The sequence below is a fragment of the Aulonocara sp. 'chitande type north' Nkhata Bay genome, linkage group LG22 (assembly GCF_057382095.1).
Source record: "Aulonocara sp. 'chitande type north' Nkhata Bay isolate Kocher_YH1m ecotype deep benthic linkage group LG22, A_spYH_male_GT1.1, whole genome shotgun sequence".
NCBI lineage: Eukaryota > Metazoa > Chordata > Actinopteri > Cichliformes > Cichlidae > Aulonocara > Aulonocara sp. 'chitande type north' Nkhata Bay.
The window spans coordinates 27,649,199-27,664,913 of NC_141364.1; the positions used below are offsets into that span (position 1 = coordinate 27,649,199).

The 15,715-nt window shown below is 38.5% G+C and overlaps 1 protein-coding gene across 1 annotated transcript; it reads right to left on the bottom strand.

The window, feature by feature from the left end:
* Nucleotides 1-524: 524 nt before the first annotated feature.
* Nucleotides 525-5,663, bottom strand: LOC147304375 (cbp/p300-interacting transactivator 3-like). The gene is made up of 2 exons (XM_086280603.1): nucleotides 5,506-5,663; nucleotides 525-3,601 (listed from the first exon to the last, which is right to left on the bottom strand). Exon 2 carries the CDS (start codon nucleotides 3,593-3,595, stop codon nucleotides 2,897-2,899), a length of 699 nt encoding a protein of 232 aa, XP_086136729.1. The 5' UTR covers nucleotides 3,596-3,601; nucleotides 5,506-5,663; the 3' UTR covers nucleotides 525-2,896.
* Between the last annotated feature and the right edge of the window lie 10,052 nt (nucleotides 5,664-15,715).

Here is a 15,715-nt window from a genome sequence, read left to right on the forward strand (position 1 = left end):
GTCCCCACAGAGCTGTTCTTTTAGAAAAATGGTAGAGCAAAACTTCTAGCTGGAAATGTGCAGTGAGCTCTTTATTCAGATCTAACAGAGAAATAAAGGCCTTAGGAGAAAACAAGACTTGTCATTTAAATGTGTCAGTGTGGGAGGATGTCTCTGTGAGCCATTTCAGCCATTTAGTATGTATGTATTTATAAATCTTTACTCTGGTATGCTGTTACTTTGCAGGTTGCTAAACTTTTTTTTAAAATTATATAACACAACGAATCAACAAAAACATTCTCTGTGTTGACAGAGTGCTGACTCACTACTATTTAGGATATGTAACTTGTACTTTGCTCTTCTGTTTGCTCATTGCTTATTGTGGGTGTGGAAGTCTTGAGAACCAATAAAAAAAGATCAGGCAAATAAAGAGCATCTCTCAAGGCTCTCGGTATATATCAACAGTGCTGTATCTTTATGACAAGTTACATGTTTGGCTCCTTTTAAGAGTGGTTTAAGAAATCACTGACATACAATTAAAAACAGCACTTTAAATAAATATTTTATTTGAAAATAAATACATTTTCTTCAAATATAATCAATAACATTACAAAAGCTTTGTGGAAGTGGGAAAGGAGGAGGATGAGGAGAATGTGTGGGGGAGGGTAGGCGGGTGGGTTGTCACCCAAATTAATGGTGTGTAATTTGGAATAAGGATTACAATCTCACATGTTTATCTACCATTGTAAGACAAGCTCCCACAAAGTACTGTGCTGTACATTCTCAGCTGCTTTGTAAGAAAGCAGTGGCATTCCTCTTGCATCCTTCAACACATGCAGTCCACTTGGTCTTAAAGCTTCAGGCCCTGCACCCAAAAACATCTACACACTTTTTCGCTAAACAAAACAAATAAACAAAAAAAGTAGGATATAATCTCTTGTCAATACATCAAAATCAACCACTGACTTACATTTATTTCTGACAATGCTTTTTTAAACATTTTTTGAAAGTACCTTAAATGTATCTAGATCAGCTTCAGCTCTAGTCTACAGTACAAAGATACAATACACAAAAAGGCTGCGCTTGTTGATACAGCGGTAATCAGAGGCCACTGTCTTGCTAAGGCCAGAAGAATTTCCACCTTAACTATGAGGTTGTGAGTGTGTCTGCAATTCTGGCAGGGAGAAAGTGAAGCAGAGTGCTGGCACTTATTCTGTCTTTACAACAGCATTTCAATGCCCATTGTTGGACTCAAGAGCTTCAAGATGGCAGATCTCCAGTGAGACGCAGGAATCGCAGCACAGGTGTGTTGGAACAGATTAACACAGTGTCGCCCTGGCTCTTCTGACAGTTCCACAAAGAGCACAGAAAGTTATCACGCATCCAACCTGCTGTGGAAAGGCTTCACCCTTGACCAAAAACCTAATTACTTTTAGAAAAAGTCATCATATATGTCCATTTTATAATTACTGAGTCACTAGAGAATGCACAAGCTGATCTCAGTAAAGACAAGCATGTGAGAACATGTAATTCAAATCCTGTCAGTAGAAACACAGCAGAACAAGCTCATTTATGGCAAAAAACATCAGCTTTGCTACTTGTTTGCTCTTCCAGTCTAATGAAATCAATGCCACAGGTAGTGACAGATTTAAATAATGATTAAACTAAGTGCTGCACAGAGTGCTGTGTCCACGCATTGTGTCCACAGGCCAAAATCTCTCTCTCTATCATTCCCTCTCTCTGCGCAGTCTCCTGATCGGTTTACCAACCGATGACTTTTGGGATGAGGATGCCCTTCGGTGGGATTTAAATACCTTATTCCACAAACGTACACACTAAGCACACAAAGACTGCAATCAAATGCATTTTTTAAAAATCCTGTTTTGGAAAACAAATGTAAGCATTAGCTATGCCACCAGTAACTGATTTTGTTGTGGGCCTAACTTTCCTTAACATTTTAAATAGGCCATAATTATGCAGTTTTTGAGATGCTAAGAGGGCATTCACCGTGCATCTGTTCTTGCAGTTCCATACAGCAGTAACCTGTCTTGTAACACATATATGAATGTCAGACATGGAGTGGTGAGACTTTGATGCACAAATAAAAGCTTTGTTAAAGCCAAGACTCAAGGAAATGTGCTACTTTGCCAATGTTTCAATCATAGTTACTTAGCAGGAAACAGATGCAATGCAGATTTCACCTAGTCAGTCAGTTAAATGACTGAAATAATGAAATAATCAATGTAGCACATTTTACCCACAAAAGAAACTAAAATGTGCCACTCTGGAATGATGCACAACTTCATTTCCCTGCTCTTCAAGGAAATGTCATCTTTTGAAGAAAGTCAGTTTTGAAGAGCCAGCCTTCAATATGCACACAAAAATCCTTACTTCCTCATATAAGCAAATTCAGAGAACTACCTTTTTATAAATTTGTATGATCTATAGTCTGCTACTAGTTAAAATTGTCATCAGAGATAAAACACTTTAAAAGATTAAACCAAATCTGGTGGACCCAGAATGACAGTCTTTTAGGTCAGCTTTTCTCATTGTGTTTGTTAAATTTACAATTGTCCAAAAGCCTTGGCACTGTAGGCACATGTGCTGTGGGCCAGATGGGTACAGACGGAGCCCGCTGCATCAGGATGCCCCATTTTGGCCAAAGGCAGCGGATCTTGCTGGCACCGTCTCAAAGCAGAGAAACCTGGTGTTTTTTCTGCGTTTTTGCCCATTACAGTTCTTCAACAACTCACAGGCATGTCATGGTGAAGTTGTACCAGACACTGTCATATACACAGATACAGAAATACCCAAACAGAACAGGGGGATTGTCTCCTCTCGCTGTGCTACTGTGGCCATTCAGTCATTCTTTGGGCTGTTGAATCTAAACAAACCAAACACTTTTCAACTAAATTCCTCAACAGCTCACTGTGCTCGGCTGCTGTTTGCACACAAAGTCTGATATGAAGTCAAACTCATTCTGTCCCAGGAAGAGCTCAGGAAGCTCCTGAATGCGATCTAAACCAAATTCCAGTACCAGTGAAGTCAGAACCTCCTCATCGATCAGATCCATGTCCATACCATTCAGCCCCAAAGGCCCACTAATGTGTTGCATGCTGGAAAGCTGGGCCGGGCCCATCCGGTACTGTGGACCATTCGGCAGATGGTGACCATTAGTTGAGCTCAGCGGGTGTCCGTGATACTGAGTGTTGAGTTTTTGCAGGTGCATGCTGGCCATGAGCTGCTGCGAAGTGAGATTCCCAGGGAGGTACTGCTGTGGGTGTCCTCCCTGCTGCTGCTGCTGCTGCTGCTGCTGAGAGTGCAAGTGGTGGTGCTGTTGCTGTTGCTGTGGACACTGGCCATTGTACATCATGTTACCAGACATCATTTGGTGGTGGTGGTGGTTGGCCATGGGAGCTCCATTCACAGGGACCATCCCTCCAGGTCCCACCATACCCGGTCTCTGTCTCATGGCAGCTTCCATATTGCTCTGAGGGTTCCTGCCATAGTGCATTACCTGGCCATTGGGCAGACTGCGCTGGCAGTTGTGCTGTGGTGGCCCATTCATGCCCATCCTGAAGCCATGGTTCATGGGCATCATCATGTGTTCAGCCATGTCGCCCTACAAAACCAATAACAACCAGCACAATATACCATTAGATTTGAAATAGAACCCATTGCATAAAGTAGACAAGTTTAATATATGTACAGTTTAAACTGGCAAGAACCCACTTTACATATTGCAAAAGTCCTATTTATTCATAACGACAAGTCAGAAACCAGCTTTTTAAGGGCTTTCTAGAATAACAAAATAAGAAATAACTCAAGGAGAACTCAAGCAGGTTTTTTTTGATTGCCAAGATAGCTAATGCTAAAGTTGTTAACTTTCATCAATGCCACTTTTCAATTAAATTTAACAGTTTGAACATCTTCCAATGATCTAATATTTGGCAAAGGAAAAAAAATCAATTGTATTTGGTACAATTCACCAAAAAGTGTTGCCAACAGGTTTATTTTGGGCTGGACATAAAAACTTTAAAAACCTGCATTACAAACAAAAGTTGTGTGGAAGATCTGGAATGCTGTATGTATTATACCAGCTTATCTAAGTAATTGTGCATCTTATCTAAACCTCCATTTTTGCATTTTCCATGTTATTTTATCTCATGTAGTATCACCATTGCATGTAATAATTTAGAGACATGAAATGTTCCTGGAGCTCCAGCTATTCACATATGATTCCCATGTTTATAAAAATATTTTTAGAGCAAAATAACAATTTAAGCCTGCAGCTATATCCAACGTGATCCTAAAAAGTAGGTCCCTACAGTTTTTTTCAAATAACACCTATAAACACATCTATATGTTAGCATGTATAAATTAAGACAGCTGAAATCTCAGTTACCAGTTAGAGGCACAGAAACACACAAAAACTGACTGCAGATGATGGAAAAACTACGATTCAGTGACCAAGTTGGGATATCTTGATCTTAGCTGATCAGGTGAGACCATTTTACTGTCATGCCTCTTTTCATGGGCTTATGATTTAACAAAGGTGTGACACTGCATCACTTAATTCAAGTCCCTTGAAACAACAAAACAAAAAACCAAACATAATTGTTTCAAAACTTATTTTTCCTCAGCTTCTATGATTTCTGCTTCTCTATTTGAACACTTTAATTTCCTGTGTGGAAAAAAAAAAGAAAAGTCAAAGCCTCCAAAATTACACCATCAGTGAATTACCCCTCAGTCTCACACTAACAAGGGAGGGCAGCAATACCCTTGCAGCCCAAAGGACACAGAGAAATGCTTTTCAAGACCACCCCCCTCAACCTCAACACACAACACCTCTGTCCTTACTAAACATCGCACATTAAGATTTCCTACATGGCAAACAGATCCGACTCAGTGAACATAATTAGCTTGTTAAAATGATGACATTATTCCATGAGCTGCCTCTAAATGGGATGGTTGTGAAAACAGGTCTAGAGCAAACCATGAAAAGAATGCTTGAGTGTGGAAAAACAAAGAGGTTTCAGGTTTTTAAAATGCCACCATCCTAGAATGAACTCAGCCTTTGCCCCTGGCTGCTTGTATCAATTCAACCCTTTTAGTGCTGATAAAACAAGAGACTTTCCTCAATAGCCTAAACCATCCTTATAATATTCTGCTCTTGTGATATCTAATTATATCCCCTCTGTGGAGCTTATGTACTGATCGTTATTGTAATTCAAATGGCACTTTGATAGTCTGAGGGAGGGTAATAGTCATTATTACAGAAGCACGAAACCTCTTTTTTATCCACATCGTTACGGATTCTTTTTATCATTTGGTGCGATAAGACCGCAACAGAAAACCTATAATGCCGTTAAAGTAAGTGGCAAGGTGAAATATGATTGATTCCGTCCGAATCCAACCAGTCTCTCTATGTGTAATTATGTAGCGAAATACGAAAATACTCCACAGGACAAAGGCGAAGAGGTGCCTTTCAACCCGTTTTAAATAGCACCCGAAGATGACACCTACCCGATATTTTATTGTGGAATCGGCTGAGAAGTTGGATCAGTGCCGGCGTAGTTCCTTCAGCTGATGCTCCGGCTACATGCAGCCCTGCGGCGAACTCTGCAATGTCTCGGCAGTCAGAGGAGTTTGTTTTCTGGGTCATCTCAGGGATTATGTACATCTATAAAGCACAGAGAGAGCGAGAGAGAGATAGGGAGAGGAGGAGCCACCTTCCTCTCCGTCTCCTTTGTTGCTATTGGTCCGCCCCCTTAATCACTGTGCAAAGAAACGTTCGCTAACTACTTCCACGGATACACCAGAGCAGAAGAGACCCGCTCAGCCCCGCTGTGATCCCGGGGTGATTTCACTACCGCCTGCTTTCATTACACTTATACTTTTATTAGCAATGATCCATACTCTCTTAACTGGAAGAGTTCTGTGCAAAGCGCATCGGTAAAAACTGTAGGCAAAGCAAAAGCCCCACAGCTGTAGAGGAAATCATTTGAGCAAGGTGTTTTACAGCATTACCCCGGAATAGTTCTGTACTGTAAAGTCCACTATAAAGTTTCATTATAGAGCACTTTTTAAAAAGTGTTTACAGGGGAAAGAAACAGTAAATAAATGCGCTGTTCATAGAATAGGAGAACAGAAAAAAAACTAACCTGCTGAAAATTACAATTACAAAAAAGACAAAGAGCAAACTGCTAGAAGGAAATGTTAAAACGGGCTATTACAAAAGGGACGGGGATTTAGAGTAAATTCCAACAAATTACTATTAAATTTCATTGTGTAACTTGTAGCTTGTAGATAAGCTTACAGACCTTTAGTCATTTCATCTCTCTGGTGCTAGGGCTGCTTTCCCATTGTGTGGCTTTCTCTTGCAACCTTTGATGATGCTTCTGGTTTTTTCATTACCATGGCCACTTTACATTCTGTAGTATTTTCCATAAGCAACCAACCCTCTGCTTCCTGGTCACACTGCCAGTCTACAACAATGGCCAATATGATATACGTTAATGGACACAGTAGCATAAACCAAACCCAGGCTCTGAAACCGCTAACATCTTAATCTAGACAGTTTTTAAAAAACAAAACAAAAACAGATCCACCATACTAGCGAGGGTCCTCTATGCTTTCCAGTTTCTTGTGACTACACTAACTATGTATGCCATTTAGGCACACTTCAAAAAAAGGACTAACTACTTATCTGCGGTGTCTATGCAGTTATCTGTTTTCCTGTGCACAACCAAGTATAATACTCCTCTAAGTCAGTCTAAACTTCATGTAGGCTTTTCAGCTAGGACTGTGAAGGTTCTGCTTCCTTTGTTTTTAAGTGTAGGCATATGACAAGTTCACACTGCACTGCACAAGAAGGTCACCCTGGCACGTTCTTTCATGGACCTGGCCAAGCTTAAAGGAAGACTTGACTTTAGTCACCAACCAGTTGTAGCTTGCCTGCCAGTTGTCATTGGCAACCTATGTGATGTCATCTTTAATGACGTGTCATTAAAGACTACCTAAAACAGGAATGTAAACAAACAATGGCTGGGATGATACTGGCTGTCGTGTGTATGTAAATTAAAGAAAGCTAAAGCAACCACATAAGTCTATTTAGCTGGCTGTTGAGAAGCGTTCTAAAATAAGGATGTAGTTACTTTACACCGATACAAATTGCACTGATAATGCAATGATACAGTTGGTGATTTCTTTTTTGATTTTACATTTCATTTTCCTGTTTCCATGTTGTTATTGTGGAGTCTAAACATAGCATTAGGAATAGTCAGAAGAGCTACATTTATGAACTACATGGAACAGGCTACTACGCCTAGGGTTAAAAGTTTTAATGCCTTGGGCCAACCCCCTTGTGGACTTTATAAATAAAACATCAAAAGTGCAGAGATGTTTGAAAAGTTGCAATATGTTTTTGTTTTCAGCACCTTTTACATTCTTTTTAAAGTAAATGACTACTGACGCTATTTAAAGATATCTACAAAAAATGGAATGTATGGATGTATGCCCTGAAACGATCCTTTTTTCTATGAAGCTGTCGGGTAACAGCGAAGGTAAAAATGGCAACACTCATACAACCACAAGAACCTCCACATAGCACCTTTTAATAATAATACCTGCACTTGCCACAGCCAGCAGAAGAAATGTCTTTGTGGTAGCTGTGCAGAGGTTTGTACAGAGCGCTGAAATGGACTGGTAACCAGCATAAGCTGTTAAAAGACCCTAATGTGCCACCTTAACAGGCAATTTTAGAACTGTGTTGAGCTCTAAAACCACACTGAAATCTTTCACGCACACATTTATACTCATGTTCTATATAGAGAGATTTTTCACTACAAAATTAAAGGTTAGCAAGTAGAATTTAGGCATCATTAAAACAGTTGGGACATGGAGCACTTTTTATTATTGTTACTGTTATTGCAAATACAGCACCAGTTCCTGCAACTGCAAATTTTCCCAGTTTTGCTGTTCCTAGACTTATTAGCTTCAGGAAATAATATTACCTAAAGTCATAATCAGTGCATTTTTGTCCTGAGCATATAGGTATGAGAATAATGTAAGGGTACATGTACAATAATAACTATGAAATAAAATCACTGGACCGTATCCATGAGGAAATTGTACACCGTTCAAACTGTATACCCCTCACAGACATTATAATATAATTTGCCTTATACATAATATAAGATAAATACATTTTATTTTTAGGAGACAGTGTTGCACTAAACTACTAACAGACAAAGACAAAAAAATTACGCATTAACTTCACAGTGAAATATCTAGGTACTTATATCAAAACTTCAAAGTAAAATTCAGAAAATCCTTTGTGTTCTGAAATCAATCCACCTCCATCCTGTTCCAAAGCCAGCTCACACCACCTAGTTCTTTTGTTTTTGGGCTGTCTTCCTGTGTGGGGAAAGTTAGGCCCCCTCAGCAGGAGCTTGGTATGTATTCCTGTTGACATACACACACACCCTTTGCAGTAGAGGAATGTGTCCTATTTTTGGGCCCCTAAAGTCATCCAGACTCCCAGCCTCTTTGTAATCCTCTTTTCACTTGACCATTGTGTTTATTGTCTGGGAGAACACTGTATGATTTGGTCTGCAGCCACAGGCTCTTCACTTTATTTAGGAGATGTTGATTTCAGTGAGTACAACTGGTTATTTTGATGAATACAACTACAACTGTGGTTCTTTAGGGTGCAGACTTCCAGAGATTCAATTACTGAATACTTTTCTTTTGTCAGTACTTTGTGCCTCTCTCACTTGAATTATTGCCCTTTATTTAATTCTGTTATAACTTACTTTTAAATAAGTAAGTTCATTAAAATAGCATTATGCATAAATGCATAAATGTAACAAGTTAATAATTTACAATAATAGATAGATGTTTTGTCTGGAAATGTATTTGCACTCTATGTATCTGTACCCATATGTAATTCATTTTATTTCATATTTTACTATTGAGAAGCACTTTGGAGTACCTCTGGTCTTTTAAATGTGCTATACAAATAAAGTATTGATTGACTGATTGATATATGTAGTTCCCGTATAGCTAAAATTCCTTTTCTGTTATATTTTGAAGGAAACGTGTTTTACTGTAGTCACATAATCTAGAATTCAAAAGATGAGTGCATTCTGGAAACCTCTCAAGAGTTCAGCCAAGGAAAAGAGTCTTCAACACTTATATCAAACCATTATTTTAAATTAATTTCATATTATTTGGCCAGCAGTCCCAATCCATCCAGTATATAATTATTATCCGAATAATAACCTGAAAGAAAGAAACTAAATAATAGAGATATGTTCATTGCGAAGTGTTTTTGAAACAGCACAAACATAGTCTCAGACGAAATATATTTTCTTCAAAATTAAATTTTGTGTGCTGTATAAGAACAGACTTTTAGAGAGAGAAGAATATAAGCCAAGACTGTATAATTCACATATATGGACAGCTGATATAAAGTTATATTTTGTAACTTTTACACATCTATCTTGATAGAGAGATAGAATAGATAGCTATATAGATTAGATTATTTTATCTTTAGACATAGCCAAGCTGGCTTTTTCCTCTTTTATTCAGCCTTTAATAAAGAAAAATAAATCCACCCAAAGTCACTTCTAAATCACACTTATTACAACTTTCTCAGCTAGGAAGAGTGAATTCTTGCTCATTATGTGGCTACTAAACTGGGGAGAATCACTCTATTTAGTCAATAAATTATCCAATACCTGTGCAAAATAGCAAGTGTTAATTTTAAGATTTTTTAAAAATGGAAAATTAAGTGAATGAGTGGGATTTACAAATGCTGGCAGCTTTGTTACATTTGTATGGAGGCAGATTAGCCGTGTCCTCATGTTAGTGTTGCTAAGCCAAACTTCATGGTTCCTAAGGAATCTTAAAAAACAACCTCTGAGCACCTACTCTGCCTCCCAAGCCAATGCATAACTATACTGATGTGAAAAGGAAAGTTTTCACAGGACTCAATGTAGTCCAGTGAAAAAGTACGTTCTACAATAGCTTGGAGAGCCACCTTTAACTTGAAGTTATCTGACTTTATCAGTCTCACATATCATTGTTTTGGCACAGTTCATTGAGGTTTGCAATTATTTATTTTTGGACAGCTCTATTAAATAATTCCTCATAATTTTAGTCAGTCTGAAGATTTGGACTTTGACTGGGGCCATTGTAACAGCTTGATTCTTTTCTGTTTAGTTATTCTGTTGTAGATTTGCTGGTGTGCGTGGCTTCACTGTCCTTTTAAATAACGCAGGTTCGACCAAGTTTCAGCTGCTGTCATCTCAGTAGTATATTAAACTACAGATTTTGTGTTACCAGTAATAGAGTTAAACACAAACATTTGAACATGCCTGATTACTATGCTATCTGTCCATTCAGTGAACAGTTTTGCCGAAGCATTCTTCTCGGTTGTAGACACACAGTGTTGAGAAGGTTACTTCATATTCCGTTACGTTACTCAATGAGAGTAACGTATTCTGAATACTGGATTACTTAATATATCATCATGCTTTTTACAACTACATGAATGTACTATTGCTGTGTGATTTATTACTATTACTGAAGGTTACTCGCCATAGCAATACAAACTGGATTTTTAAATCGTAATATAAAATGAGTAACAGTAGGGTGGACATTAGGTCATTAGATCTCGTATAGAAAACCATTCCGCGCATATATAAAACAGGTCCGCGGCTCTGAACCGTAGTAAAGGGACCTCTGGCTAATACGCCGGGTTCTGTTTCAGGCTCGTAGCTGAAAACTAGCTTTATTTTGTTGTCTGGGTCAACTTTGCCAGCAAGAGACAGAGAGAGGTGTTGAAAGGCTGCGATAACGGAACTTATTGTTTCGGAGGAAAACACGAACACAGTATAGAGTTGAGTCTTAATAGCTTACTTACAACTGGGCTACACTGCCCATGAGACTACATTCTTTAGGGCTCTGCCTGTTGCCTTCATATTAAATAATTTTTTGAACAATAATTAAAAAAAATATTTCTTCACGTCATTATGCGGGCCGCAAGTGGGGGAGACATGGACCGCGAGATTGAGACATAGGCATTAGAGCCTCTTAATGGCGTGGAATTACCAAAAATAGAGAGGGGACAGCCTAACATATGAAAAAAGAAAAGACTGCCGTGTAATCCATTTATTTCAGCAAAGTAACTGTATTCTGAATACCACCTTTTTAAACGGTAACTGTAACGGAATACAGTTACTCATATTTTGTATTTTAAATACGTAATGCCTGTACATGTATTCCGTTACTCCCCAACACTGTATACACAGTATATTTGGGACTGAATTCAGGCTTCAGTATTTACAGACTTATATAAAAGGTTGACATTATGAGCTGCAGAGTGACACATAGGCTGAAAAAATCCATGCTTCCAGTATGAGGTTCCACACATGGGAGACAAATAACACATGTGCACATGACTTAACCAAATCGACTGAATACATCTTCATCAGTTTTAAGTTCAGGTAGGTGTGATGATAAAAGACAACTTGCTTGTTTCATGATAAGAATATGAGCCTTTATACTCCAGGACAACGTGTAACTCATTTGTTTATGGAATTCTGTGGAAAACTGCAACATTTTACTGCATGTAATAATGGGAACACTCTTCAGACTATCCTGCTTATTTGACCTTGTCTGAGAATTACTTGCTGATCTTAGTGAGACAGGAAATGTGTTCTGACAGTTAGCCAATGACACAGCTGCACTTTGGTATTGATCTTTACTCATGTAGACTGCATTCCATCTATACCATACTATGCTTTTGCAGCTTTGTATCTACATGTTATTACTGTTGTGCAACATTATGTAATGACCATAGCTTCTCTGCAACTTCTGGATTGGATGTAAATTGTTTATATGTATCTGAGCAGATAAAAGACAAAACCATCCCTTGACCAATTATTTCTGACTGTTTAGCACTCTTTCTTTCTATCTATTAGTCCCTCAAGCTGTATATGTACAGGTTTCATATTACCGAGTGCTTCTTGTTACCCCTTTCTTTCCAACCACCCACAGCGCTACTCAACCTGGTTCATTCACACTGAATATCACTCTGTTGCATGTTTATTCCAATAAGGTCTTCATGTATTGCCACAACATGATTAATGCATTTTTAAAATGCTTTAATTAATTAATTAATGCATTTTAAAAAATGCAACTTTTGTCAGCATTAGGACAGAGGTAGGACACAGGGTAATCACATAGAGTATAAAAGACCACTGCTCCAGCTGCTGTCCCTCTCTGCCAATTGGCCTCATCCAGGGAGAGAGGGAGAGAAGGCACCATCAAACAGATTTGTAAAAAGGTCACTGAAATAAATTGCCTCTTAGGTACAGTAAAATGTGTTTCAGTCGACAGTACAGCAAGGAAAACTACAGTATAATAGGCTACTGCTTCTACTCATTGAATGTTTTTTTTAAACTGAACTTTTTGCAATTTTAAGGATCCTTAGAGAATTTGAATGTAATTATTTATACATTATACTGTTTGATTTACAACAAGGAAATATATATACTGTATGCACAGTATTTACTTCCTTGTTGTGAATAGCAGAGTGCTCTTTTTTGTCTTTCCTTTCTCTTATACTAGACCGACCTGCTACTACACCTGCTGCTCCATGTAGTAGAAACAAGGGCATATGTTGTTTTATAACCCTATGTTTGAGCGTGTGCTACCACATCCTTTCATGCATCTGTGCTCAAGTTGCTGTTTCTCTACTAATGTCTGTGTTAGCATGGGGGGAAGGGGGTCTTGCTCTCAAATTCCTAGGTCTCTTGATGTGAGCTGTGTTGTGCTTCAGCAGTTCCATTTGGCCAGCATCACCCTGTCTCACCACCCCATCCGGCCCCCATTAGGCAATCCTTGCAAGTCTTGATTGCCTGGATCAGATCTGGTCCTTTTAAGTCATTGCTTATTGCCTACTGACACTCTCACCTGCAGATTAACATGACGAGGTTGTTACTAATATGCTCTGTATATGAAAAGCAATAACAAAAGCTGCTACAGGAACTAGTGTAATACTGTTTGTTTATTTATAGTGTTTTGTAAGACCTTCCTTTTCAGAGTGAAACACACTGACAAATCTCAAGCTATGTTTATCAGAAAGAGTTACGTAATTCTAATTTTTATGGGGAATGGACTGTGTATCTCTAGTGCTCTCCCATGTAAAAAAAAAAAAAAACATTTTGCTACTAAAAATGTGCTTTTCGTTTTGTAGAGGTGTCTAGCTACCACTGCAGCCTTTTCTTGTACTCTCACTTTAACCATATCCTGGTTACCCCTGGATTTCCATTCATCCATCCATCCATTTTCTTACACTTATCCAACGTAGGATCATGGGGTGATGGGCTCTATCCCACATTTCAAAGGTAGGATACACCCTGGACAGGTCACTAGTCTAGACTGGTCCAATCCAGAGACATACAACCAATCACACTCACATTTACACCCACAGCCAATTGAGAAGCAGCAGTAAACTTAACCCATGAATTTCTTGGGTTTGTGGGTGGAAGCCAGAGTATTTAGAGAGAACTTGTGTGAGCATGGGAAGGACACCTGAACTCCGTACAGACTGTTTTTTGTTTGCTTTTTTGTGTCTTTTTCTGATTAGCCTACTTTTGCTATCATGTATGACAGCCATCAAATGGAAATGTGAAATTCCACCAACAAAATCCAGGAATGAATTTTATTAGATGTGACTGCAACACCAGAGAAAGACATCTGGATCTAAGAGAAATTAATCCAACAATACTCAGACGAAGCAAAAGCAGATAAGGTATTTCCCAAAATGTATAATTATTACTTAAAGGTTTCCCCAAACAGAAAGTGTCACATGTAGCCTAAGCTTAATCACATAAACACAGCTTTATAACAGAGTTATTTTTCAAATGGTCTAGCAGGACTTTTTGGAAAATGACCTATTTTGTCATTTTGGTGTTGAAGGACTTATTGAGAATGATCACATTTCTCTTGACAGTATTTTTTTACTTGCATTTAAGAAAAATAAATTTTTGACAAGACAGACCTTTACTGCTTAGTGATTCTTTTGGATGACTATTCATATCTATTCTAGGACGAAGCCTGTATCTGATACCAATGTGAGCTGACAGCAAGGTTGAGCAGACCTTGCTGGTAGCATCAGAGTAAGAATAAAAGATGTCACATCTTTTTTTTCGTACCTATACTAAGCTTCTCCTGTACACATTCAAAACAAAAAACATTTGTTTAAAAGAAACTACAAGTTTTGAATGATTTGAGATCATCCCACATACCAGCCTTAGTTGTTTGACTTTCTTTGGATCTTTGGATTCTTGGCTTGGTGGGTTTGGTTGTGCTCCACGCTGATGCTGCATCAGCCAAGCTGTCAAATGAATAAGGATTTCTTTCTTGTCATGGCAGTGTTGACAAATTCCAAATTCAAATTATACAACCATTTGTATGAGATAGGAATTTAAACTGACTGTAACTAAGCATTGTATTTTCTATCTATGCATTGGTAATAGCAATCATGGGGATTTATTTTCTATTTATGGGCATTTTATTTAGCAGTATTTACCACTTTTGTTTTACTTTGTTAAATAAATATCTTCACAGTTTACAGTATATCTTGGAGATCTTTTGAAAAAAATATTTGTACACCAGTCTTAGAGCTGTCAGCACACAAATGCTCTTACTCTGACAGAGGATGAAAGTTTCTCTATTTCAAATGTATACATTTTTCTATTGTCTGATGTGGCAATCGTAGATTCATCTTTTATGCTGCACCCTTCTCCTCCATTAAAGTGAAAACAGGTGTGTGACAAGAGCCTTGCTTCCTGGCATCTTAAAAAGAAAAAGAAGCTGAATAACAATGAGCATATTTATTTGTTTATTTATTCAATTATTAATTTATGTTTTTTAGATGTATTTTTCACTACAATTTGAATGGAAGTACAGTGGGGCAAAAAAGTATTTAGTCAGCCACCGATTGTGCAAGTTCCCCCACTTAAAATGATGACAGAGGTCAGTAATTTGCACCAGAGGTACACTTCAACTGTGAGAGACAGAACGTGAAAAAAAAAATCCATGAATTCACATGGTAGGATTTGTAAAGAATTTATTCGTAAATCAGGGTGGAAAATAAGTATTTGGTCACCTCAAACAAGGAAAATCTCTGGCTCTCACAGACCTGTAACGTCTTCTGTAAGAAGCTTTTCTGTCCCCCACTTGTTACCTGTATGAATGGCACCTGTTTGAACTCATCATCTGTATAAAAGACACCTGTCCACAGCCGCAAACAGTCAGACTCCAAACTCCGCCATGGCCAAGACCAAAGAGCTTTGGAAGGACACCAGGAAAAGTATTGTAGACCTGCACCAGACTGGGAAGAGTGAATCTACAATAGGCAAGCAGCTTGGTGTGAAAAAATCAACTGTGGGAGCAATCATCAGAAAATGGAAGACATACAAGACCACTGATAATCTCCCTCGATCTGGGGCTCCACGCAAGATCTCATCCCGTGGGGTCAAAATGATCATGAGAACGGTGAGCAAAGATCCCAGAACCACACGGGGGGACCTGGTGAATGACCTGCAGAGAGCTGGGACCAAAGTAACAAAGGTCACCATCAGTAACACACTACAACGGCAGGGAATCAAATCCCGCAGTGCCAGACGTGTTCCGCTGCTGAAGCCAGTGCATGTCCAGG

What these genes read in the sequence shown, in the direction of transcription:
- LOC147304375 (XM_086280603.1), bottom strand. Translation starts at nt 3,595, where the DNA reads ATGGCTGAACACATGATGATGCCCATGAACCATGGCTTCAGGATGGGC.